General features: G+C 53.6%; 2 protein-coding genes and 1 long non-coding RNA gene across 6 annotated transcripts in view; 1 reads left to right on the top strand and 2 right to left on the bottom strand.

Annotated features, from left to right (window-relative positions):
* PLEKHG6 (pleckstrin homology and RhoGEF domain containing G6) overlaps positions 1-23,260 on the bottom strand; it is a 27,349-nt gene extending 4,089 nt beyond the window's left edge. Inside the window, exons 1-13 of one of the 4 annotated variants that reach the window (XM_009180028.4) lie at positions 23,197-23,260; positions 11,655-11,860; positions 10,230-10,385; positions 8,846-9,010; positions 8,375-8,470; positions 8,108-8,158; positions 7,624-7,773; positions 6,618-6,728; positions 6,335-6,484; positions 6,057-6,194; positions 5,631-5,750; positions 5,175-5,307; positions 4,944-5,059 (exon numbers count right to left, since the gene is read on the bottom strand). In XM_009180028.4, coding sequence (XP_009178292.2) covers positions 4,944-5,059; positions 5,175-5,307; positions 5,631-5,750; positions 6,057-6,194; positions 6,335-6,484; positions 6,618-6,728; positions 7,624-7,773; positions 8,108-8,158; positions 8,375-8,470; positions 8,846-9,010; positions 10,230-10,385; positions 11,655-11,792 — 1,524 coding nt within the window. In that variant the 5' untranslated portion in view covers positions 11,793-11,860; positions 23,197-23,260. Of the gene's footprint in view, positions 1-4,943; positions 5,060-5,174; positions 5,308-5,630; positions 5,751-6,056; positions 6,195-6,334; positions 6,485-6,617; positions 6,729-7,623; positions 7,774-8,107; positions 8,159-8,374; positions 8,471-8,845; positions 9,011-10,229; positions 10,386-11,654; positions 12,278-12,584; positions 13,055-13,142; positions 13,258-23,196 lie in introns of those variants that run through there. The other 3 variants (XM_009180026.3, XM_021921935.2, XM_031650211.1) reach the window with 3 other exon arrangements.
* LOC116268822 lies at positions 13,599-24,786 on the top strand. Its single transcript, XR_004175977.1, has 3 exons — positions 13,599-13,803; positions 20,955-21,140; positions 24,587-24,786. It is a non-coding gene; the product is annotated as an uncharacterized LOC116268822 (long non-coding RNA).
* Positions 18,146-19,422, bottom strand: LOC103875584 (60S acidic ribosomal protein P0-like). Its single transcript, XM_031650212.1, is given in 3 exon segments — positions 18,146-18,466; position 18,569; positions 18,627-19,422. Coding segments are annotated over 3 exon segments (957 nt in total). The 5' UTR covers positions 19,335-19,422; the 3' UTR covers positions 18,146-18,218.

Below are 24,786 nucleotides of genomic sequence, written 5' to 3'. Positions count from 1 at the left end.
AGTTTCTGTAAGGGGCGTCCAATGCCAGCATCTCTGCTAAACTTGCCCCGTGCCCGACCCCAGGAAGAGGCTGGAGGCCGGGGTGGGGGGAAGCCATGAGCATGGGGCGGGGGGTCGGGGGAATGGGAGGGATGGGGATGGGCCTCTTTGAGGTGCCTCCCGGTGAGCCCAAAGCCTCTCCAGCAACCCTGGGAGGATTTTCTTGGCTTGGATAAGAGGAGAGACACAGAGGGGGCAGAGGGGAGGACGGGAAAGGAAAAGGAAATTGGTGCTTGAGCCAGAATGTGACACCCCTACAAAACTGAGAAGAGGAAGGGAGGGCCCCCAGCAGGATTCTCCTTCCTTTGTCCCCGTGGAGAGGAAATGCCTCCTTTCCCTGCTGTCTCTGGGGTGTCTCCTAGATTCACCCACTCTCCTAGAACTCCCCGGTGCTGGACTAAAACCGAGCTTTGAAAGGTGCCCACTGACTTCCTGGGCAATTGATGTGGATGCGTTTCCCCAGTCAGCAGCAGGCCCTACCCAGGCCCAAAGACCACCCCTTTCTCCTAATGATGACAATGGCAAACATTTATGGAGTTCCCATACAGTGCTGGGCCTTGTGCCTGGCCACTTGCGGACTGTCTGTCCTGCGTGCACTGCATTTCCCCAAGAGGTGAAGTAACTCCCTGACAGCTGCTCCGGCCTCTCCTTCAGACCCTGGCTCTTAGCTTCGGCTGCCTCCTTCAGTCTCCCTGCTTTCATTTCTCGGTCGCCATCTCTGACAGCTCTTTCTGTTCCTGTCACTGTTCCTTTTCCTCTTCTCAGTCCCTGGGCATTCCCCAAGATTCAGTCTCTTTTCCCTGGAGAAGCTTACTTTCTCTGAAAGCGTGAGTCATCACAGCTAGACCCGCTAGGAATAAATCTGCAAGTCAACATTTCTGTCAGGGCGAGAAAACAATAGTCTGACCCCTGGGGACTGTGCCATGAAAAGGACCAACAGAGACTCTACTGCCCTCTTCAGTTTATAAAGACTGATGGCTCCAGAGAGGATTCCCTAAGAATTTGGTGTAAGACAATAGCAGGAAAAGTAATTCCAAAGTTTCGGTTTTGTTTGTTTTGCTAAGGAAGGCCAGGGAGCCTTGGTGCGTATCTTGGTTATAGATCTTTACAGATCTTTCCTGTTAGCCTGGAGTGAGGCTACCAGGGGGCTGAGTTGTTTTGCTTAGTAAAATACCGGTAATTTTTAGTAGCCCTGGGGGTTCTAAAGGGAGGAGGTGAGGGTCTGGCTGCTGTTCTGCGACTAAAAACCAAAAAAGAGGAGAAAGTTCTGAAGGTGGCAAAGAAAAAAGGCAGCCTGGCACTCACTGCCACCCCCACTGGTTGTCCTGGGGAAGTGGGGCTTTAGGAACACTGATGCCACTAGCTTCTGCTTTTGTCCTTGGGCTCCCCTTGAGCCTCTAGCCTTCAGGAAAATTTTTTATTTAACTTTTTTTTTTTTTTTTTTGAGACAAGGTCTCACCCCGCTGTCTAGGTTGTAGTGCAGCGGTGGGAACATAGCTCACTGCAGGCTCTACCTCCCAAGTTCAAGCGATCCTCCCACCTCAGCCTCCCGTGTAGCTGGGACTACAGGCGCACGCCACCACGCCCAGCTAATTTTTGTATTTTTTGTAGAGATGGGGTTTTGCCATGTTGGCCATAGGCTGGGTCTTAAACTTCTGGGCTCAAGCCATCTGGCTGCCTCAGCCTCTCAAAGTGCTGGGATTACAGGAGGTGAGCCACGACGCCTGGCCAAGAAAATCTGATTAACCACCAGCATGATTCACTTGCCAGTCAGTCCAGCCTAGGGGAAAGTGTGTTTAGGCTTAGGCGGAAGTGGTGGAGAGAAGCCCCTGCCCCGCAGAGGGGCCTGTGAACGTAGCTGGAAGCAGGGGACAGGGCAGATGGGAGACCACTCTCATCACAAAACCCACCTGCCTCTCCTTGGGGTGTGTCTTTTGTCCTTATTTTTCACCTGAATTCCGGGTCTTTCTTTCTGCATTTCCCAAAGCCCCTAAGATATCTCCACTAGGGTGTATCTTGGCTGCCTCGATTTCAAAGGGCTGCTGTTTAAATATTCCTACCCTAAAGCCACCTCACAGAGGAAGCAATAACTAAACAAACGCGTTTCCCTTTCCCTTTCTAATGACTGCATTTCTCTCTGAGGTCCCATTGCCAATGCAGTCTTCCAAACTGAAACTTCAGGAGGCCAGTTGTGCTCTTTGCCCCTGGGTATCTGAGTTCCTGAGCCTGTGCCCAGTGCTGGCACCAGGTTATGTGCCTAAGCTGAAAGACAGCTTTGAATCTCCCTAGGAAGCAGGTACTGTTATTGTGTATATCTGTTTTGCAGTTGGAGAAATTGAAGTTGAGGGAGGTCATATAACTTTCACAAGGTCACATGAAAAGTCACATGGATTTTTCTGAACTCAGTATAGACTTTAACTGCCGTGTCCCTAAAGCTCCCCTGCCTCTTCCCTCTTCTTTAGCTCCTTTCTTCTCCTTTGTTTTTTGTCCTTTTTTGCAATGTCTCCCTAAGGCTGTGGCACTAAACCTTCCATGTTTCACACCCAAACTAGTACAATAAACCTCCTGTCACCAATTTCTCCCTCCTCCAGCCCACCTAGCACACTGCTACCTGATTTCCTGAAAACCCAATTCAAGAGGAAACCCACTGATTTCACCCTTGCTCAAGAATGCATGGCAGGGTCATGCACGGTGGCTCACACCTGTCATCTCAGCACTTTGGGAGGCCGAACTATGCAGATCGTTTAAGCTCAGGAGTTCAAGACCAGCCTGGGCAACATGGCAAGACCCTGTCTCTACAAAAAAATGCAAACAATTAGCTAGGTGTGGTGGTGCACACCTGCAGTCCCAGCTATGTGGGAGGTTAAGGTGGGAGACCCACCTGAGCCCAGGAAGTTGAGGTGGCAGTGAGCTGAGATCATGCCACTGCACTCTAGCCTGGGCAATAGAGTAAGACTCTGTCTAAAAAAAAAAAAAAGGATTCACGGTGGGCTGTCTCTTGTCGACCCTATTCAACCCAAGCCCATCCAGGCCACAGGGTTCTGCAGCTCTGAGGGTCTGTAGAATCTGGCCTCTTACCACGCACTCACACACCCTGTGCTCCAGACTTAGGCAGATATGGCCGTTATTCCAGGAATATATCCAGCCCAATTGGTCCTCTGATTCTTCTGCTCATGGTCTTCCCATCCTTAAAAGTCCAACTCAAATCTTCACTCCCTTTGGCCATTCCACTCCTGTAGTGGGTGGAATAGTGGCCCCCCAAGAGATAGATATATCTGTGTCCTACCCTCTGGAACCTGTGAATGTGACCTGATTTCGAAGAAGAGTCTTTGCAGATTTGCAGAGATCCTGAGAGCTCATCTTGAGCTCTCCCTGGATTTAGGGTGGGCTCGAAATCTAATACTCATGTCTTTGTAAGAGAAAGGAGGGGAAAATTTGGACACAGACATACGGAGAGGAAGGCCAGGGGAAGACAGAAAAAGGACTGGAATTTGGTTGCCACAAGCCACGGAACACCTGGGGCAACCAGGAGCTGGAAGAGGCAAGGAGGGATTCTCCCCTAGAGCCATCAGAGGAAACTCAGCTCTGCCCACACCTTGATTTGAAACCTCTGGCCTCCAGAACTATGAGAGATTAAGCTTCTGATATGTTTTAGGCCACCAAGTTTATAAGACCTAATACAGCTCCATTTGCATCTCTCTTCTTTTGAACTCCTCCTGCTTTTTATCTGCTCACATCACTCCCCTGCCCGGCCCTTTCACTGGCCCTCTGTCATCCAAAGGACAAAGCTCACCTACAGGATACCTTATCGTGACATCCAGAGATGGGCATGACCTGGTGGCACCTACCCGCCAGCCTCTCCCTGCTGCATCTACTCTTGTACTTTATACTGTAGCAATACTAATGGGGGCAGTCCTCTCAACACACACAGCTGTTTCACATTTCTGGCCTTTGCACTTTCTGCTCCTCCATGTGGAATGCCCTTCCCTTCCGCCCTTGACTTCCTGACATACTCCTAGGTATCCTCCCAAATGGTGCTCAGACATCAGCTCCTCTGTGTTCCTTCCAAACAGACCCAGCAGACAATGCATTGCTCCCTTCTCTGTCCTGGCTTCATTCTACATAACGTCTTTCTATTATTTGTATACTAATTACTCTAACTAGGCTACAGCACCTATACCTTGAGGGCAGGAATGGTGGTTTATTCTTTTCTGATTCCCTAGCACCTAGCCCTAGCGCCTGTACTCAGCAAGTGCCCTGTAAATGTCTGCAAATGGAAGATGACTTCTAGAAGTTAATCATTTCGGGCTGTACAAACCTTCAGGGGATGCCATGTCTTATTGTCCTGTTCATTGCATATTGCCTTATCTTCTGATATTTGTTCTGTTCCCTTTAGCATCAGATTGTCCAGTCTGAACCTGAATCCACCCCAGCCTCTCTCTCCTCCTCCCCTCTTTGCTCCCATCTTCCTTCCTTCCTTCCTTCCTTCCTTCCTTCCTTCCTTCCTTCTTCCTTCCTTCCTTCCTTTCTTCCTTCCCTCCTTCCTTCCTTCCTTCCTTCTTTTTTTCTTCAGGGTCTCACTCTGTCACCTAGGCTGGAGTGCAGTGGCACTATCTCAGGTCACTGCAACCTCCACTTCCTGGGCTCAAGTGATTCTCCTGCCTCAGCCTCCAGAGTAATTGGGACTACAGGCACACACCACTATGCCTGGCTAATTTTTGTATTTTTAGTAGAGACAGGGTTTCACCATGTTGGCCAGCTGGTCTCAAACTCCTGACCTCAGGTGATCCTCCCGCCTCGACCTCCCAAAGTGCTAAGATTACAGGTGTGAGCCACCGCCGTGCTCCCATTTCTGAGCTCTAGGGACCCCTGCCCATGCCTCCCCATCCCTGGCTTTCTCGTACCTGAGCCTGCTGGGTCTTCTCCAGCCACCGGGCACGGTCTGTAGGACTGGGACACTGCACAATGAGGGCGCTGGAGACACACTGGAATTCAGTGAGGTGGATCAGCAGGAAGCTGTCTGGATGGAGGAGACAACCTTCAAGAGGCCAGCCTTTATTTGATCTCCATCCCAGCCCCTCCTTCCCCTCGCTAAGAAGAGGGAGAAGAAAAGGCTCCCCGCAGGAAGGACGTACGAGGGTCTCTCAGGGGTTGGCACACGACCTTCTCCAGCATGAGAGGGGGGCGGATGACCTTGGCTTTGTCCACCTTGCGTTGGGGCTTGGTCACGAGGAGCACGTCAGAGAAGAGGAACAGGTACACGTCCAGCTGGGGGTGGGGGCATAGGGGAAAGAGACAGGGTCAGCTGGAGCCAGGGGCAGGGCTGGTCCAGGAGGAGGCACAGGCATGGTGCTCAGACACACAGGGACACACGCAGAGCCCAAATGCGGGAGTGGCCAGGGCCATCACTTTGGTCCCATCTCTCAATTTACAGGCAGGGAAAGTGGCTGGCTCAGGGTCACACAAATGACTGGGGCTTAGCCAGAGCCACATCCTTTCCCAAAACCCCTCTTCTCCCACTTCTGGCGTTTCTGCCTCTTACCTTCTCCCACCATGCCCCGTCCCCTCCACTCTGTCCGCAGCACCCTCACCTTCCCTTCTCGTCCCTCCTTCACTCGCACGGGTCCCTCCAGCAGCAGCTGTCTGGTGTGCTCAGAGGCAACCCCCAGCATGGGGGATGTCAGGTCCAGGGTGGAGAATGGACGCAGGTTCTGAGGGACACAGAGGGGAGGGGTCAGTGTGCTCGGCAGGCTGCCTGGACTTCCTGGCCAAGAGCAGCTCCTGGTTCTGCCACCAACACCTTTCTGTTTCTGTCCTTCCCCCATGGGCTAGAGGAAGCCTCCCAGTGCCTGCTTTGTACTCTTCTGACCTCTACCCCTTGGACTGTCACCACCGGGAAGGAATGATGGACACCCTCGTGGCACCCAAGGACGGGGCGTTCTGGCCTCGCCAGGCCCCCCTTCACCAGTATCCCTGGGACCTTGCTTTTCCTGGGCCCCTTCCCTCTGCCCTCTCACCTTCTCCACCTCATCACTGGGTGGCTCCAGCACTTCGTAGGGCCCAATGCGCTGGGCTGCAGCTGCCAAGCTCTCTTGCTCTTCGCCCTGGCGGACCTGCCCATTGACGTGTCGCAGGAATGACTCCACAGCTTCGATCTAGGTGGGGTTGGGGGTGCGGGAGGAGGGACGGCTCAGCACCTCTCCCAACCAACGCCAGCCACAGCACAGCGCTACATTGTCACAGACGCACTAAGAAAGAGACGCCCTCCCAGTCCTAGCCCCCCTGGGGCACCTACCATGGCATTCAGGGCCTCTTGGGCTCGTGCCTCGGGGCTCCTCTTGAGAACAGCATGGAGCAGCAGTGGGTACTTGGTGATGCGCTGGTGGGGCTTGATGAGCAAGTCACAGAGCATCTGCCTCCCGGAGCGCTTGTGCTTCTCACACCACTGCAGGGAAGGCGGGTGGGGCTCAGGGGTTTGCTCCCTCCTGCCCTGCCTAGTGGTGAACTCAGCCTCAGGCTCAGCTGGAGACTGGCTGGCTAAGATGCACCCGTCCCCCTCCCCAGCACCCCTCTCCCACCTGCACGAAGGCATGGAAGAGAGGGTTAGTTTCTTGCTGCTCTCGGGCGTAAGCCATGGTCTGCTTCACTCGGAGGCAGTACTGGACATAGGGGTGGAACCTCTGGCCAAACTGGAGAGACAGATACAGGAGGTGGGGAGCAGGCACGGGGAGAAGACCATGAATACAGGCTCTGGCTGCAGGACCCAGGAGCAGGTGAAGAGAGTCTCATGGAGGCCCTGAGCCCAGCTCCTGACAGTCCCTGCCTCCCAGGATCCTCCCAGGAATGCTCTCAAGGCTAGGCCTCTCTCTGGATGCCAGGGAGGAGCCTGAGGTCCCGACACAGACCTAGAGCTCTCTGAGCTCCCTCCATCCACAGTGCTGCTGGGGCCTGCTGCTCTGAACTTACTCTCCCACCATCAATAATTCAGCTGGACCGTTTTCAGGACACTGCAGATCCCATTTCACCCTGGGGGTGGGGTGGCCACCTAAGGGTTTGCTCAGAAGCCTTGCTCCTGTGGAGGGGGTGCCTAAGGCTCCCAGGAGAAGGACGCCTCCCTCTCTACCCCACTGCAACTTTTCCCTGCAGGGCCCACATTTTCCTGGCTAGGTAACATTGTAGAAGAAAGTCAGACCCTAGGCCCTCTTGCTTTCTCTGTCACTCTTCTCCATGCCCCGGGTGCCTCCTGTGGCCTTTTACACCCGCCCAAGTCATCTTAAGGGTCCCCTCACTTAGGCCCCATTGGCTGCACCCAGCTTTTGTAGTTGATGGGAGCCGAGGTGTGACCCTTCCCTGAGACAGCTGTATTTTCATTTCACAAGGGCCTCCAGAAGAACAAGGAACCTGTGGCACAGAGGTCAGACTTGTGGCATGCAGGGAGGAGGTGAGGTGATATGAGGGGTAGGGGCTGTGTCCTGCGGCCCTTCAAATCACAGAGAGTTGCGTACTGCAGGCATGCCCTACACACAGGACCCCCGCGGGCTCCCAGTCCTGCCCCATCCGGACACAGCCCTTCACAGGCCTCACCGTCAGGAAGCCACTTTCCAGACCAATGGGGTCCAGGGGCTGGCCCGAGGCCCGAGTTTCCTCCAGGGTGGGCCCCAGCACCTCCTCCCAAAAGCTCCGGTGGGTTCGAATCAGGCTGGGGACATTTCCAAACAGGGTCTCAGCTGACACCTGGAGGAGGGAGCAGAACTGAGCAGCACACCTTTGGCAGGTCACCAGGGGTGGCACTGGCCCAGGAAAGGTGAGGACCCTAAGCTTGGACAGCAGGGGCGGGGGTGAAGAGGGATGAACGGGGCAGTGGGCCTGGAAGATCTCAAGGATGCCAGTCTGGGAAATGGGGGGCCTGTGGCCTGCTTGGAGTCCCCAGTAACAGGGAAGTAGGGAGGGCAAGGCATCCCAAAAAACAGGGCAGTGGGAATGTAGACAGGGATGGCTGCAGGGCCCACCCTCATCCCCAGGCTCAGAGCTCGGGCTGTGCCAGGATCCCCCCCGAGCACCCACTCACTTCTGTCAGCAGTCCCACTCGCTGCAAGTTCAGCAGGCCAGCGGCTAGGAGCTGCAGGGAGGGGGATGAGGGTCTCAGGACCCAGCGCAGCCCTTCAGTGTCACCTCCCACCCCCCATCAACTTCAGTACTGCTGACCTATCTTCCTGGATCCCAGACTGGCCTGAAATCCTGCCCCTCCCTCCCCCAGTGACCTGTCTTCCAGTCTGGGAGGATGGGGGATCATGCAGGGAAGAAGGGGCCAGGGCTGGGGCTGAGGGAGGCTCACGTCGGTCATGATCTTGAGCTTTCTCACGTAGATCAGCTCGGTGGTCAGGAGCTCCCACAGGGCCTCCTGTTGGTGGCAGAGCTCCCGGCTCATCTCCTGGGGTGGGGAGAATGCTGGTTCAGTGGAGAATGATGATTAGAATGGCATGTATCAGCTGCTAAGTGCTACTGGATCCACTTCATAGGTTCTAGGCACTTTGTACATGACCATGAACTTTTAATCCTCAAACCAATGTGTAGGTGGTATTATCCCCACTTTACATATGTGGTAACTGAGGCCCAGAGAACTTTACTGTCTTGACCAAGGTCTCACTAGTAAGTGGCAGAGCTGGGGTCTGAACCCAGATCAACGCATTTCCAGATGTTTTTTCCATATGACCCCACTTCCCAAGGCCTTTCCCTCCTCTAGAGCAGAATCTGTGTGTGCATTCACGCCGTGGGGACGGACTCACCTTGTGAGTTTCAGGCTCACCTTGTGCCCAGGCACCAGCTCCCTCCAGGACTTCTCGATGGCCAGGCCGCTGTCGCTACCCTCTCCTATCTCCCAGTGCCGCCGGTCCTCAGGGGGCAGCCGGGGCATCCCAAACATGCTGAAAGTGTGCAGCCTCACCTCCAGCTCATGGGCCTTGGTGACTTCCTGGGGGAGCCAAGCAGGGCATCAGCTCTGGCCACATCCTTGGCACCCAGCCACAGGGCTCCAGGAGGGCTGTGTGTGTGTGCATGCGTGTTTAAGTGTGTGTGTGTCTGGAATGGGAGATGGCAGGCAGCACTGAGTATGAGTGGGGACACGGAGGCCTGGAGGACAGGGGTCGGCCCCAGTTGGAATTCCAGGGAAAAAGGCATTGCTGGAACGTGGGTGAAGAGGCACCCTGGTCTGCAGAAAGATCCCTGGAGAGGGGTCTGATCTAGGCTCACTGACAGGGAAGAGGCTTTCCATGGGTCTCCTGAATCAGAATGAGGTAGGGGAGGGACAGAAACAGACACTCAGAGGGAACTTCAAGTGAATCAGAACAAGACTTAGAGAACCAGTGGTCTCAGGCACCACTGACAATTTGCCCATAAAATGGCATTTTTTTATGAGGTAGCATGGCTTACATTTTACAGGTTTCTTTTTTCTTCTTTTTTTTTTTTTTGAGACAGAGTTTCGCTGTTGTCGCCCAGGCTGGAGTACAGTGGCACAATCTCGGCTCACTGCAACTTCCACTTCCTGGGTTCAAGCGATTCTCCTGCCTCAGCCTCTTTAGTAGCTGGGATTACAGGTGCCCGCCATGATGCCCAGGTAATTTTTTTTGCATTTTTACTAGAGACGGGGTTTCCCCATGTTGGCCAGGCTGGTCTCAAACTCCTGACCTCAGGTGATCCACCCATCTGGGCCTCCCAAAGTGCTGGGATTACAGGCGTCAGCCTCTGCGCCCGGCCCATTTTACAGGTTTCTTTGGCACCTAGTAATGTGAGCAACAGACACTCCTGACCCTCACTCACTGCATCCGGATGTGGCTCGAGAGGAGGGGTGAGGCTCACAGCGGCGGCAAAGGATGATGTGGTCCTGAGGATGGAGGGAGCATACCTGACTCTCAGCGACTTGGTAATTTGACTTGGTAACTTTCAAAAACTGAAAGCTCAATATCAATCGTTTATCCACATTTAATCAAAGTGTCTCAAGTCAAAGTCCCCGGTTGCCATGCATAGACCAAGGAGAGATATATCCCTGAGGGGCCCTACACAGAGCCATGTCTGACTGGCAGGCAACAGCCTCCTGGACCTGTGGTCTCAGCCCCTGGGGCTTGCTGGTCATCTGTGGAGCCATCACAATTGGGGCTGCATGCGTGGGGATGGGAGGAGAGGGACCCCCTTACCTTGAGTTTGGGGGAGTGAGGCAGGCCAGCCCCCACATGGCCCCCGTGCCTCTTCTCAGGCTCTGGATCTCGCAATCTCATGGGTGACAGGCCTCGGGACTGGCCAGACCCCCTGACAAAGGGGACATACTGCTGGAGGCGTCGGCGACTGGGATCCTGGGAGAGGAGTAGGGGAAGTTCTGGGGGTGCCTCCCTTTCCCCAGAAACCCCAGAGAGGTAGTAGGGGGGCAGTCTTGGCTCTAGATGTTGTTCCCCCACCCTGGTAAGTCGGGCTGGCTCACTTCTCCCCGCAAACCAGTTTGGTGTGGGCTGCTCCTGCCCTGAGTCACAGCGGCTGCTGCCAGCAAGGCTAAGCTGAGTGGGCAGGGGCATGACAGCCTGGCTCCCCGAGTGGGCCTGGGGCAGCAGTGGGGCCTCCTGCCGAGCAGGTGCACAGGCACACACATGCCTGGGCTCTGGTGTGTGTGCCCCCGCTGCCTCCTGCTCTCCGTACCACGGGGGGGTGCATGGACAAGGCATAGTGCACACAGCATTCTGGTCTCTCATAACTCTCCTTGTCTGTGACCAGCCTCCCTCACACATGGGGAGAGGGCACACACATGTGCAGCCTCCTCCCCGGGGGCGTGCAGCCTGCATCCCATCCAGCTGGGAGTGGCTGCCCTTCCGTGTGAAAGGCTGAGGCCACTGCCACCACACGGCTCCTCCCAGGGCAGGCCTGGTCACATTCCTTCATTTGCCTGTGGCCTGAATTACCCCACATGCTTCCTAGTCTCCCTTCTCACCCACAGCCTAGGAAAGTCCCATCTCCACAGGCAAAATTCTCGTGCAGTGAGGCAGGGGATATCCCAGCCACAAGCAGAACTGTCCTCAAGGTGGAGGGGAAGCCTGCAGGCTGAGGGACAGACTTGACTTCCACACCCCTCTCCTTGGTCACGATGGGAGGAGGGCCAGGCAGTTCCAACCAGGGGTGGAGCCAAGGCAGGCACCCTCCTGTCCCTACCCACCACTGGAGGAGCAGGGACACCCTGAACCTTTGCTCATCTTCATCCTGACTCAGGGAGAGGCAGATCTCAGGAAGCCCTCAAACCCCTGCCAAGCAGAGGCGGGTGTCTGGGAGGCGCCAGCTCTGGGGTTTGATGACCTTACCCGCAGCTCTTTGTCTGAGACCTGTCTAACAGCACTCCTCTATGGGCCTGGCTTCTCCTGGCTCTGCCTCTCCTGCCCAGCTGCCTGGGACTGGGGTGTGACATCCCTGGAGCCTGGCCTTGTCACTGCCCTCCTCTTCCCCGCAACCCAGGAAAGAAGAGTAGGGTAAGGGGCAGGAATAGCTCAACCTCTGAACCTGTAAGGGGACAGAGGCTCCACAGCCTGGGTGTCCTCCCTCCTGCCCCACCAGGTCACTTTTGGGGCACTGTCTGGACTCACCAGCACCAGGCCTCCTCGGGGATAGAGACTGCCAGCAGTGCTCTGAGCGGAGGCTCGATGCCGACCCCCATAAGTCTCAATGCGGGAGGCCACGAGTCCTTGGAGGGGGCCCTCATTTGGAGGACCAAAGGCCTTCATCCCTTCTCTGCTGGGTCACCTCCAAAGGGCCATATCTTCAATGTCCAGGAGAAAGAGGTCCCCTAGGGCTGCAAGAGAGAAAAGAGAGGAATGGAAGGGCCATTCCCAATCAGCAAATGGCACCAGGTGGGAGACCAACACTGGTGTGGGGCCTGGGCAGGAGGGTATAGTGGGGGAGGAGAGGGCCAAGGGCTTAGTCACTTGTTGGGGGCAACATGGCTGCCTCATCTATGACTTGATGGGAGTAGGGTAGGTCCAGGTACATACTGTGTAGGAAGCCCCTTGGAGATGTACTTCCTCTCTCACATGTGTGCATATTTGGGGTACAAGCTCCTGCACTGGTCTCATATGGGAACAAGGGTCACAGACAGGTCTCGTGCTTTCTGGATACACCCAGGTGGGAGGGTTCTAACCCCATCCCCTTCCCCATATAAAGACTGGGAAAAAGCTGGAGGAAGGCCGTGGTGGGTGGGGTGGGCTGGGAGTGGGGGTGGCTGGAGACAGCCCAGTCTGCCACCAGTTTTTATACAGCCTGCAAGCCTTTACATATCTACACAGTTGAAACAACTTCTGCCCCCCTGCAAAAAACCCACCAATATTTTGGGACAAGTAAATATTATATGATATTCAAATTCAGAGTCCATAACTATAGTTTTGTTGGAATCCAGCCTCCTCTGCTGGTCTCCTAATAATCTGTGGCCGCTTTCTTGCTAGTTGGGACAGACGGTGTAGGCTGCAAAGTCGCTGATATTTACTGTCTGGCCTTTACTGAAAGGCTTGCTCGTCTCTTACCCGAACCCTCCTGGCCACAGACAGGGAGGTGAGTGGGGCCAGCTCTCCGGCCACTGGCCTTAGGGATCAGTCAAATAGAAGAAGAGTTTCTCGGGCTGTATATTTGGTCCTTGCCAGCCTCTGGGAACACCACCATGGAGCTGGTGGCCAGGCGTGGGGCTCCATCCCTCCCGGCTAAACCTGGAGGGAGGGCCCGCCCTCCAGTGGGCAGGGCCTGGAAGAGGAGAGGCCTCCTAAGGGGCGGTGGGCTCAAGGAGGCAGGTGCTTGTGCCCCGACCAGGTGAGCCTGAGGTCCCGACTCAACCCTCCCTTACTTTCCTCCGATTTAGGAGCAGAGGAGGAAACGTTCGCTGTCCCTCCTGCCGCCTCCCAGTAGTCCTCCCTCTGAGGGCGCCGTCTCCCTCGCACTGCTCCCTACCCAGGGTCCTTTCTCAGCCCGGCCCCCGGCTCCCCTCCTCCGGCCTTCGGGAGGCCAGGCCTTCCTTCCGCTTCGCCCCGGCTTCCAGACCCCGGTCCCGGCCGCCCCGCCCCCGGCCGCGCAGCCTTCCCGCCGCTCACCTGTGCTCACAGGTGTCACCGCAGCCGCTGCCCTGCGCCGCCCTCCCCGCCCGCGGGGCTCCCCGTCGCCGTCGGCTCCCAGGCGATGCCAGTCAGCCCCGATGCCCGGCCTGGGACTGGGATCGAGCGGCCCGCCAGAGCCGGGCAGCGCGGGGCCGGGCGAGGAGGGCGGGCACCGGGCCGGCCCCTCCCTACCGCCAGCACCGCTCGGGGCAGAGGGGCGGGACCCTGGGGACCGAGCAGCCCCCGCCCTCCCGCAGCCACCGCCTCCCCTGGCGAGGACAGCTCCCGTGGCAGTGCCCTCCTGTCCCCTTTTCGGTCGCACCTGAACTCAACACCCGCCGGCCCAGCGGGAGGGCTGGGACCGCGCGCCCTCGCCTCCGGGCCAGACCCCCGCGAGGCGCTGCAGTAATGAGGGCGGAGTGCGGGGCGGGGCGCCGCCGGGGGAGGCGGCGAGGGTGACGACCTGTGGCAGGCACCCCTCTCTCCTACTGGTCGCGGCCAGTGGCCGACTCTCCCGTCCTCCCCCTGCCTCGGCCTAGACCCCTAAGCAGGCAGGGAGCCCGCCTGCCAGCTGGAGGGGCGGGGGTCCCATCGCTGCTGTGGAGTCCAAAGTGTGAGCCTTATCTCTCAGAGGGCCGGCTGGCCTGCCTGGTGGAAGGTAAGGGTGGAAGGCTGTCCTGGACTTTGCCTTTGCTGCAGCGATAGGGCCTGGTGTCCAGCGGAGGCCTGACCCGCACTTCTCCACCCTCCCACTTCACGCGCAAATATGCCAACTCCTGGCTACACCAGGGTCACCCAGCCCTTGCAGTGGCTGCTAAAATAGATGATATGGGACCGGGTGTGGTGGTTCAGGCCTGTAATCCCAACACTTTGGGAGGCCGAGGTGGGCAGATCACAAGGTCAGTTCCAGACCAGCCTAGTCGATATGGTGAAACCCCGACTCTACTAAAAATACAAAAATTAGCTGGGCGTGGGGATGGGCACCTGTAGTCCCAGCTACTTGGGAGGCTGAGGTGGGAGAATCGCTTGAACCTGGGAGGTGGAGGTTGCAGTGAGCCGAGACAGTGCCACTGCACTCCACCCGGGGCGAAAAAGAAAAACTGCCTCAAAAAAACAAAAAAAAAAAAAAAAAAAAAGATGCTCTGGAAGGACTGACACGTACTGGGCATTGCATGAATGGACCATACTTTGTTTTCTTTATTTTTCATTTTTTAAATTTATTTTTTTTTAATTAATGTTTTTTGTTTTTTTTTTTTTTTTTTTTTGAGACGGAGTCTCGCTCTGTTGCCCAGGCTGGAGTGCAGTGGCCGGATCTCAGCTCACTGCAAGCTCCACCTCCCGGGTTCAAGCCATTCTCCTGCCTCAGCCTCCCGTGTAGCTGGGACTACAGGCGCCCGCCACCGCGCCCGGCTAATTTTTGTATTTTTAGTTGAGACAGGGTTTCACCGTGTTAGCCAGGATGGTCTCAATCTCCTGACCTCGTGATCCGCCCGTCTCGGCCTCCCAAAGTGCTGAGATTACAGGCGTGAGCCACTGCACCCGGCCTAAATTTATTTTTTAAAAAGAAAACAGAGACTGTATCTTGCTGCGTGGCCCAACATGGTTTCCAACTCCTGGGCTCAAGTGATCCTCCCGCTTCGGTTTCCCCACCTTTTCACTTCTCGGAATCATGGCACCTTGTCTGACAGAAGCACTGGGTATTCGAGATAGAAGTGTCCTGTGGATGTGTGGTCATTGTAATCTTACAACCATGAAACCCAAGACCCTGTAGTGGGCAGGTGGCAGGTCTGAGGCTCCCAGCCCCTCACCCTGCCTGTGGTCTATTTCCTGCCAATGGACTCAACAGTGACTGATAGGCGCCTTACTTCTTCAGAGCATCCTGAAGTTCAGGAAACACTTTCAGAAGCAGAATCTCCTTGAGTTGCCAGGGGAAAGGGTCTCTATTCCCCTTTCCCATCTAGCGTATGAAACACATACATGATCAGAGTGTTCTAGTCCTCACTCGGACTCTGGTGACTCTATTTCATTTGGAGGAGGAATCTCTATCTTTGGACGGTTTCTAATTTTGTATTCCCCGTGTCCATCCTCAAATCCGCCCTCCGGGATTCTCTTTCTCTGAGCTTGCTGTTGTGTGATTGCTCTGCTGGTTCAGAAGTGTCCTCTGTTCCTCCAGCTCCTTGAACCAGCCTCTCTCCTGCTCCTGCCTCCCAGCTGGTGGTGGGACCAGTTTTGGGGGGTGAAGTCAGGTGGGAAAGGAACTGCAGTGGCAAGAAACCAGAGTATGCCTAGTTCCTAGCCCTTCCCTCTTCCCATTCACTCTGTGTGTGTGTGTGTGTGTGTGTGTGTGTGTGTGTGTGTGTGTGTTGTGAGAGCTAGACAGAGCTAGAGAGACATCCAGGGATGACAAGAGTAGCCATGAGGGAAAGAGTTAATAAGCCAGGAGAGGAGGTGGTGATTATGGACAGTATTAAATGACACCCCAGAGACAGCTGGTGCCAGTGGCCCCTAGCTTCTCCTCCCAGTGTCTCCCAGAAGGAGTGGGAAGGAGGAGTAAGAGGGAAGATGAAACTGAGAGAGCACCAAAGACAAGCCTGGGCTTACAGTGCTCTGGGGTGAGCTGGCTAGACTGGCCCAGTGGAAGGTGGTTGGCGGGGGGCGGGTGGGTTGGGGGGGGTTTAAACCCTTTCACTTCCCTCTAGGCGCTGAGGTCCAATCTCCACCCACCACTGCCCCAGGGCCTGTCTTCAGCCTCCCTGGGAGGAGAGGTTCCCAGGGAAAGCTGAAGTCTAGAACCAGAGGTGTGGCGGGGCATGGGTGTGTGGCCTGGGAGGCAGGCCTCCATGTTCTGTTTCTTCTCCTCTGTCACTCTCATCGTCTCCACTTCCATGACCCCTTCTGCGCTGCGGAGAGCACACTCCTGTGGCAGGCTGAGGGGAGCGTTCTGAGGGAGCTGAATGAAATCTAAAGAATTGGGAGGCTGGAGGCTTGGCCTCTGCCAAGTGAGGCTGGGGGCCACCTGGTCCTTGGACCAGAGTATGCCACCTGGATACTTCTCTTTATTCCTGGTTATCCTAGCCTTTCCTCATATGCCTAGCTTGAGTCATATCCCTCACTTTCTCCCAGGTAAGATGCTCCTCATTAGGTCCCTGAATTGACCCCATAACTGATGGTAAAGTGTGTGTCCACGGCCAAAGCTCTGAAGATCAAATGCTTCTGTCCAATAGCAGCCTGAGGATAACTGCCTGGGGTTGGCATAAGGGGCTCACCAGGCAGGAAGGGCCTCGACCTCTGCCAAGCCCATATCTCTCAGGGCAGGAGTGGGGATCATCTGGGCTAATGAGGGGCTGGCAGACACTAGCAACAGGAGGCAGCTAATGGGAGCTGTGTTGTCCCTGCCCAAAGCGAGGCAGAAACTGAGGGTTCAAGCAGGAGGCGCCAGGTCATGTGAGGCAGATGAATACCAGGCCAGGCCACAGAGCACAGCCTCTGGTGCCTCAGGTCAGAACTGGTGCTTCCAGTTTCTTCTTTCCTCCCCTCCTCCATTCCTTCCACATTTATTGGCAATGTGCAAGACAGTAGGAATATAGAAAAGAATAAGAGGCCCTGACTTCTAGGGGCTTACAGACTAATGGGGAGGCAGATGGACGCACAGAACATTGATATTTAAGTTAGACATAGAAGAACTAAGTCAGGAGCTGTGGGAACACTTTGGAGGGACCGGTTACTACAGAGGGGAGCCAGGGATGGCTTCTAGAGGAGGCGAGCTTTGCATTGGGACTCGAAGGATGAGTAGCAGTCAGCTGGGCTGAGAAGGAAGAAAGGGCATTTCCGGAGGAGGGAAGAGCATGTTTAAAAAGAAATTGAAGAGCAGACTTCCCTAAAGGCCTCCTGAGGGTCTACCCTATTGGCTCCCTGGGAATATCCCAGCTTCCAAGTCGAGGATCTCTGGGTGGTGGCTTAGGAGGACGAATCTTCTTTTTGGCCTTCCAGGACCTCCACAATTTGACCTGTTATACTTCCCTACTCAGTCCCTAGATGTGTCCCCATTCCCTGGGTCTGCCTCGATTTTCCTGACTCCATGCCTTTGCTCAAGCTGTTCCCCTCAGCTGGGTGCCTTGTCCTCCATCTCCACTTACCTCCTTCGAGGTCTTTCCTAGGACTGCCTCCTTCACGAAGCCTTTACTAATAATCCCGCAGCCCGGCTGATCACTTTCCTCCCTGGTTGCAACAGCCTTGACCGCTATGTTTCTTTAAAAGGCACTCTTGTCCTGCCTACTACTGTTGATATTAGCATATGCCGCCTATGCCCGAGGGCAGGGACCAGCCTAACACAAGACTGGCATGGTGTTTGGGAATTGAACTGGATTGACTTGCTAGAGGACCCAGACAGAATGACTTGCAGATGGACTGGCATGTACTGCTCCATCCCTGACCAAAGGAACCACCTTTGCTTTTTAGATACCTGGCATTCTTCCGTAATTTCAGTTTGGCATTCCTGCTTGGCATGCAGCCCCAGAGAGGCTATGGAATTTTTTTTTCTTTTTTTGAGACAGGGTCTCACTCTGTCACCCAGACTGGAGTGCAGTAGCACCACCACAGCTCTCTGCAGCCTAGACCTCCAAGGCTCAAGTGATCCTCCCACCTCAGCCTCCTTAGTAGCTGGGACTACAGGCACATGCCAACATGCCCTGTAGTGAACAGAACAGTGGATGAACAGATGGGTGAATAGAATATTGATATGGAAGTTAGACATAGAAGGGATAAACTGGGAGCTGCAGGAACACTTTGGAAGGACCAGTTACTACATAGGGGAGCCAGGGATGGCTTCTAGAGGAGGCAAGCTTTGTACTGGGACTTGAGGGATGAGTAGTAGTCGGCTGGGTAGAGAAGGAGGAAAAGGGGCTGGACCGAGAGCTGTGGAATCTTTTCTTTTCTTTTCTTTTCTTTCTTTCTTTCTTTCTTTCTTTCTTTCTTTCTTTCTTTCTTTCTTTCTTTCTTTCTTTTTTTAAAGAAGTAAGCCTTTATTTCCTTGTTTTGCAAATAAAGCTGGCTAAGTTGGTTGCTTTTTGGTGATTAGTCAAAGAGACCAAATCCCATATCCTCGTCCGACTCCTCTGACTCTTCCTTGGCTTCAACCTTAGCTGGGGCTGCAGCAGCAGCAGCAGGAGCAGCTGTGGTGGCAGCGGCCACAGGGGCAGCAGCCACAAAGGCAGATGGATCAGCCAAGAAGGCCTTGACCTTTTCAGCAAGTGGGAAGGTGTAATCCGTCTCCACAGACAAGCCCAGGACTCGTTTGTACCCATTGATGATAGAATGGGGTACTGATGGTTTCCAGCTGATGTAAATGATGAGTTGATGGGTGCAGCACACCAACATGGCACAAGTATACATATGTAACAAACCTGCACGTTATGCACATGTACCCTACAACTTAAAGTATAATAATAATAAATAAATTAAAAAAAAAAAAGAATGGGGTACTGATGCAACAGTTGGGTAGCCAATCTGCAGACAGACGCTGGCAACATTGCGGACACCCCCCAGGAAGCGAGAATGCAGAGTTTCCTCTGTGATGTCAAGCACTTCAGGATTGTAGATGCTGCCATTGTCAAACACCTGCTGGATGACCAGCCCAAAGGAGAAGGGGGAGATGTTGAGCATGTTCAGCAGCGTGGCTTCGCTGGCTCCCACTTTGTCTCCAGTCTTGATCAGCTGCACATCACTCAGGATTTCAATGGTGCCCCTGGAGATTTTAGTGGTGATACCTAAAGCCTGGAAAAAGGAGGTCTTCTCGGGCCCGAGTCCAGTGTTCTGGGCTGGCACAGTGACTTCACATGGAGCAATGGCACCAGCACGGGCAGCAGCTGGCACCTTATTGGCCAGCAACATGTCCCTGATCTCAGTGAGGTCCTCCTTGGTGAACACAAAGCCCACATTCCCCCGGATATGAGGCAGCAGTTTCTCCAGAGCTGGGTTGTTTTCCAGGTGCCCTCAGATGGCCTTGCGCATCATGGTGTTCTTGCCCATCAGCACCACGGCCTTCCCTCGAAGGGACATGCGGATCTGCTGCATCTGCTTGGAGCCCACATTGTCTGCTCCCACGATGAAACATTTCGGATAATCATCCAATAGTTGGATGATCTTAAGGAAGTAGTTGGACTTCCAGGTCGCCCTGTCTTCCCTGGGCATCACGGCGGTGCGTCAGGGATTGCCACGCAGGGTTTAAAGACGATGTCACTTCCACGAGGACGCCTGGCGAGAGAAGAAGCATCTTTTCTTTTCTTTTCTTTCTTTCTTTTTTTGAGATGGAGTCTTGCTCTGTCACCCAGGCTGGAGTGCAGTGGTGGCGCGATCCCGGCTCACTGCAACCTCCGCCTCCCGGGTTCAAGTGATTCTCCTGCCTCAGCCTGCCGAGTAGCTGGGACTACAGGTGCTCCCCACCACGCACAGCTAATTTTTTGTATTTTTAGTAGAGACGGGGTTTCACCATGTTGTCCAAGATGGTCTTGATCTCTTGACCTCGTGACCCACTTGCCTCGGCCTCCCAAAGTGCTAGGATTACAGGCATGAGCGACCACGCCCAGCCAAGGACTATGGAATCTTAACCAGACCTATAGGGTCTTTGTGGCTCAGGAGCCCCAGCAGGTTCCTTAGCAGGTGATGTTGAGGCCATGGCACCAAATGTCCCAGCTGTGGAAATGTTCCCCATCTTTCTCTCTTTCCAGGCTGCTCAGGCCTTCGGGAATGACAAGGGCATATCCAAAGTGAAAGACGTCTGGAGCCGTTTTATTTCTTGGCCTTCTATCTTTGCCCCACTGCACCTGAGAGCCATGGTCTCCCCTAGTGACCTCCCCTGGAAATGCAATGAAACCTCATTGCATTGTCTTGGTCTTTGGGGGCAGGAGTGGACAAGCCTCCAAGGCCTGGCCTTCCTTCCTGAGTCGGATGGGCCCCAAGTGGTCTTGTAGTCCAACACTTCTCCCCAAACGGGAGCGCGGGCTGATGCCCTCGGCGGACGGCTCCTGCCTGTGCCCAACACTTCCATCAATGCTTCTTCCAGGGTCAATGCCTTTGTTCAAGTGGCTCTGCTCAGCGGGTGGGGTCACTTCCTTCAAGCCCCCTTCCTTCCAGTGGTCATTTGATTTCCTCTCTCAGGTCTGCGCTGACACTGGGTCCTCTCAGGTTTATCCCACCTGAGGATGACTCAAACTTACATGCACCTAGGCAGTTAAAGGCTCTGGGTCAACCCTTGCAAATGTCTTCAAAACTAGAACAGCCCTTCTCCCATGGCCAACTTCTACTAACTCTGTGGCCCTCGTCACTTAGCCCAGGGTCACAGCCAGTCCTCACTTAGGGCACATGTATTTTGAGGCCCATTTGCCCAGGGTGGCTGATTGTCTGGGCCAATCTCATGATGGCACACCTTGCCCAGCCCAGGCAGATGAGCTGGTATTCTCCTCTTAGAGTAGACACTAGCAGCACAACAGTCTTAAATCATCATTTCTAATTTAATTTGACAACCCTGACTTTCAGAAGTTCTTTCTCATCTCTGACCCAAATACTTGCAGCTTAAATTTAATTTCCTCGTGCTCTGGGGAATACCCTTCTCTGTATCATGAACCCCTCTTTGGATAACTGAACCAGTTTCAGTCATTTTAGCAGGTTTAGAAACCCTGGATCCTTTTGCCTTGCTTCAGAGACTATGTTCTGAGTTTGGGTTCATACAGGCAGACAAGGTCTGAGGAACCACCCTGTGCACCAGGCACTGGGTGAGATGCTCAGAAGATATCATTCCATTTCTCCTTACAGCAACCCAAGAGGCAGATGCTACCGGTATCATCCCACTTAGCTGGTGCAAGACTGAATCTCAGAGGTAAAATAGCTTCACCAAGGTCACAAAGCCAGGATGTGGAAGAGCTGGCTCAATTCCTGTATCTAACAAGGCTTTAGAGAGGACATTTGGTCCAGCCGCCAACTGCCAAACAGGAGACCACTGTGAGTATGTAGGACAGATGTCTGCCTCTGACTTCGCATCCACTTTGGGTTGGGTTCTACCTTAATTTTGCATTAATCATTTCTGCCTGCCTAAATGACCTTCAGTTACGGATCTCTGCCTCCCTTACTGCTCATGCACTTGTTTGTTTGTTGTTTTTAGAGTACAAATGGACCGTGCAGGGCTCAGAGGCTTGGAGTCATCTCTGTCTCAGGCCAGGGTCTTTGTTCATAGGGAAGCCCTTCATCAGGCTTTGGGGGCAGCTGGATTTGATTTGTCTATATCTCCATTCTTGTATGTAAAACAAGGATAAAATAACTAAATTTTGGAATCATTGGATAATTATAATAATAACAATAGCTAGCTTTTTTTTTCTTTTTAAGAGACAGGGTCTTGCTTTGTCATCCAGGTTGGAGTGCAGTGGTGCGATCATGGCTCACTGCAGCCTCAACCTCCTGGGCTCAAGTGATCCTCCCACCTCAGCCTCCCAAGTAGCTGAGACCACAGGTGTGTGCCACCACACCTGGCTAATTTTTAATTTTTTGTAGAGAAGGGGGTCTCCCTCTCTGCCCAGGTTTGTCTTGAATTCCTGGCCTCAAGGGATCCTCCTGACTTGGCCTCCCAAAGTGCTCAGATTACAGGTATGAGCCACTGTGCCCAGCCAGAGCTAGCTTATTAAAGCAACAACTATGTGCAAGACACATAGTTTATATGTCTTATTTTATTTAATCCTCACAAAAATCCTATGAGGTAGATACTATCATACTCCTATCACAGGGGAGGAAACAGGCTCAGAGAGGTTATATGACATGTTCAAGATGACACAGTTAGCAAGAAAAAAAGTGAGGATTTGAACTCACTTGTCTCATTCCTAAGCTGGCACCTTTGACTACTATCCGATAGGAAAATAAACAAGTTGCTTTAGGTAAGCCTGGTGTATGGAAAGGAAACCAGATAAAACTGACTGCCTCGTTTCAGCCCTAAAGGTCATCTCAGCATTTGAAGACACAAGAAATCTAACTCCTAAAGCTTTGAGAAGTATTTACTGAAGGCTGCTGGCCAGGGCTGGTCTTTACTGAAGGCTGCTGGCAGGAGCCCAAACCCAGGGCTTTGTTGCTCATTATACAGCATCGTTTCCTACCAAGCATCTTCACTCCTGTCTCCCCAAAATATTCTTCCTCATAGTATCTATTCAGTCCTCTCCTCTCCTGCTCCCCCTTCTGTCTCCTTCCAACCCCTTTTCCTGATCTTCCCCCTCCGGTGGCTCCATTCCCTTTCCTTTATGGAACCATCTACTCTTGTCTTTTGGTAATCTCGTCTGCCTTTCTGCTCAGTAGAACAAAGATGGCATCACCCACAGTCCTCAAAAGGAGGATAGTAAATCCATGTAACAATGAAATACTGTTGTCCTCAGCATGCTGGGCTCTCAATGCCTGGCCAAGGCAGATAAAAGGAAATCCTAAGGGGCTGAGGGGACAACAGAGAGGGGATTTAGAAAACTGCTTTCCTCAGGCCGGGCATGGTGGCTCACACCTGTAATCCCAGCACTTTGGGAGGCCGAGGCGGGCAGATCACGTCAGGAGATCGAGACCATCCTGGCTAACACGGTGAAACCCTATCTCTACTAAAAATACAAAAAATTAGCTGGGTGTGGTGGCACGCACCTCTAGTCTCAGCTACTCAGGAGGCTGAGGCAGGAGAATCACTTGAACCCAGGAGGTGGAAGTTGTAGTGAGCCAAGACTGCGTCACTGCACTCCAGCCTGGGTGACACAGAACAAGACTCCGTCTCAAAAAATTAAAAAAAAAACAACAAAAAAACTACTTCTTCACAGGCCCTGCATTCTGTCTATTTTCCTTCCCTTCCCTCCATCAGTACCTGGGGGAGGAGGAGGAGGAGAAGGTGCGGGTGTGCATCCCTCCTTACTATCTGACTCAACTCTGCACATTCTCCAAGACCTGAATCAATCGCTGCCCAGACCCTCCTGGACCAACGTGGTCCACAGTACCTCCCCTGCCCCGATTCCTGCTGCATTTGCCCCTCTTACGTTTGCCTTACCTTTCTTGCTACCAAACATTCATGGTGGGTGTTTTGGCTCCTTATCTTGGCCATAAACTCTTTAAAAGCAGGACCTTGCTCTTTCACAGTGCCAGGCCAGGTGGAACTTGACATAGATACTAATTAAAGATTTGCTTGGGAGATGACTGTGGAGTAAGACCTCTAGGAGTGAGGTCTCTGGAGTTTGCATTCGGGCTCCATCACTATGGTTGCTTGTCCCTGATTTTTACATCTCTGAGTGTCTATGCCATTTGGTAAGATCCTCCCGCACTGACTCTGTGCTTGGCCTTGTGATTCGCTTTGGCCAATAGAATGTGGCAGAAGTGACAATGGACTCGTTCTAGTCTTGGAGCTCCAAAGGCTTTGTCCACATTCATTGTCTCGGAAGCTTCCCTCCATGATGAGGAACAAGCTCAGGAGGACAAGAGACCACGTGCAGGAGAGTAAGTCATCCTAGCTCAGGCCATCCTAGACCAGGCGAGGAACGCCAACCCATAGCCACAAACACACGAGGGAGCCCAGCTGAAATCTGACTAACTTGGACCAAATCAGCAGAATGACTTAGCCAACCTGATTGATTCATGTGCCAAAGTACATTTTTATTGTTATTAGCCTGTTAGTACATATTTTATGGGTGCTTGTTACGCAGCACTAATGTGGTGTTGGAGAATGGACACAACCATTTACCAGCTCTGTGATCTTGGGAAAGTTATTTAATTGCTATACTCTTTTTTTTGAGACAGGTCTTGCTGTGTTTCCCAGGATGGAGCGCAGTGGCGTGATCTCGGCTCACCGCAATCCCTGTCTCCCGAGCTCAGGTGATCCTTCTGCCACAGCCCCCAGAGCTGCTGGAAATACGGGGTGCACCCCCATGCCTGGTTAATTTTTGTAATTTTAGTAGAGACGGAGTTTCACGTTGTTGGTCAGGCTGGTCTCTAACTCCTGACCTCAAGTGATCCACCCAGCTCGGCCTCCCAAAGTGCTGGGATTACAGGTGTGAGCCACTACACGCAGCTGATTGCTATATACCTCAACTTCCTTGTCTGTAAAGTGGGAATGTAGTGGACACTGTCGACAGCTTCAGCTGAGTCTCCTCTCCCAGTGATTGCTTCAGCTAAAGAATTGCTTCACTCAAGATTCTGCGCCCTTTGCTGGGGCCACCTGTATCCACTCAATGGCTGATGTGGAAGCATAAAAGTCTGGGCCCCTTCTTCCAGCTGGGGGTAACTCTGCAGGGCTGTCCTAGCTGCAGAGCTGCCTGTGGCTAGGGCCTTGGTGATGACTGCATCATCCTCCTGCTTCCCCCTCTGCCTAATCCTGCTTCATTTCTTCAAGGGTCAAATTCAAGAGACTTCCAAATCAACCTCTTACATTCATATCCCCATCTTAGAATCTGATTTCCTGGAACTAACCTGTGGGAAGTGGATACCAGTGACTACGTAGCAGAATCTGGCCAATGAGAAAAAAGCAGGTATGTTCCCTAAGACTGTTTTGCCTGTGACCGGGCTCGGTGGCTCACGCCTGTAATCCTAGCACTTTGGGAGGCCGAGGCGGGTGGATTGCCTGAGCTCAGGAGTTCATGACCAGCCT

Source organism: Papio anubis, chromosome 9, assembly GCF_008728515.1.
Source record: "Papio anubis isolate 15944 chromosome 9, Panubis1.0, whole genome shotgun sequence".
NCBI classification, from domain to species: Eukaryota; Metazoa; Chordata; class Mammalia; order Primates; family Cercopithecidae; genus Papio; species Papio anubis.
This window is presented reverse-complemented; position numbering and strand designations above follow the sequence as displayed.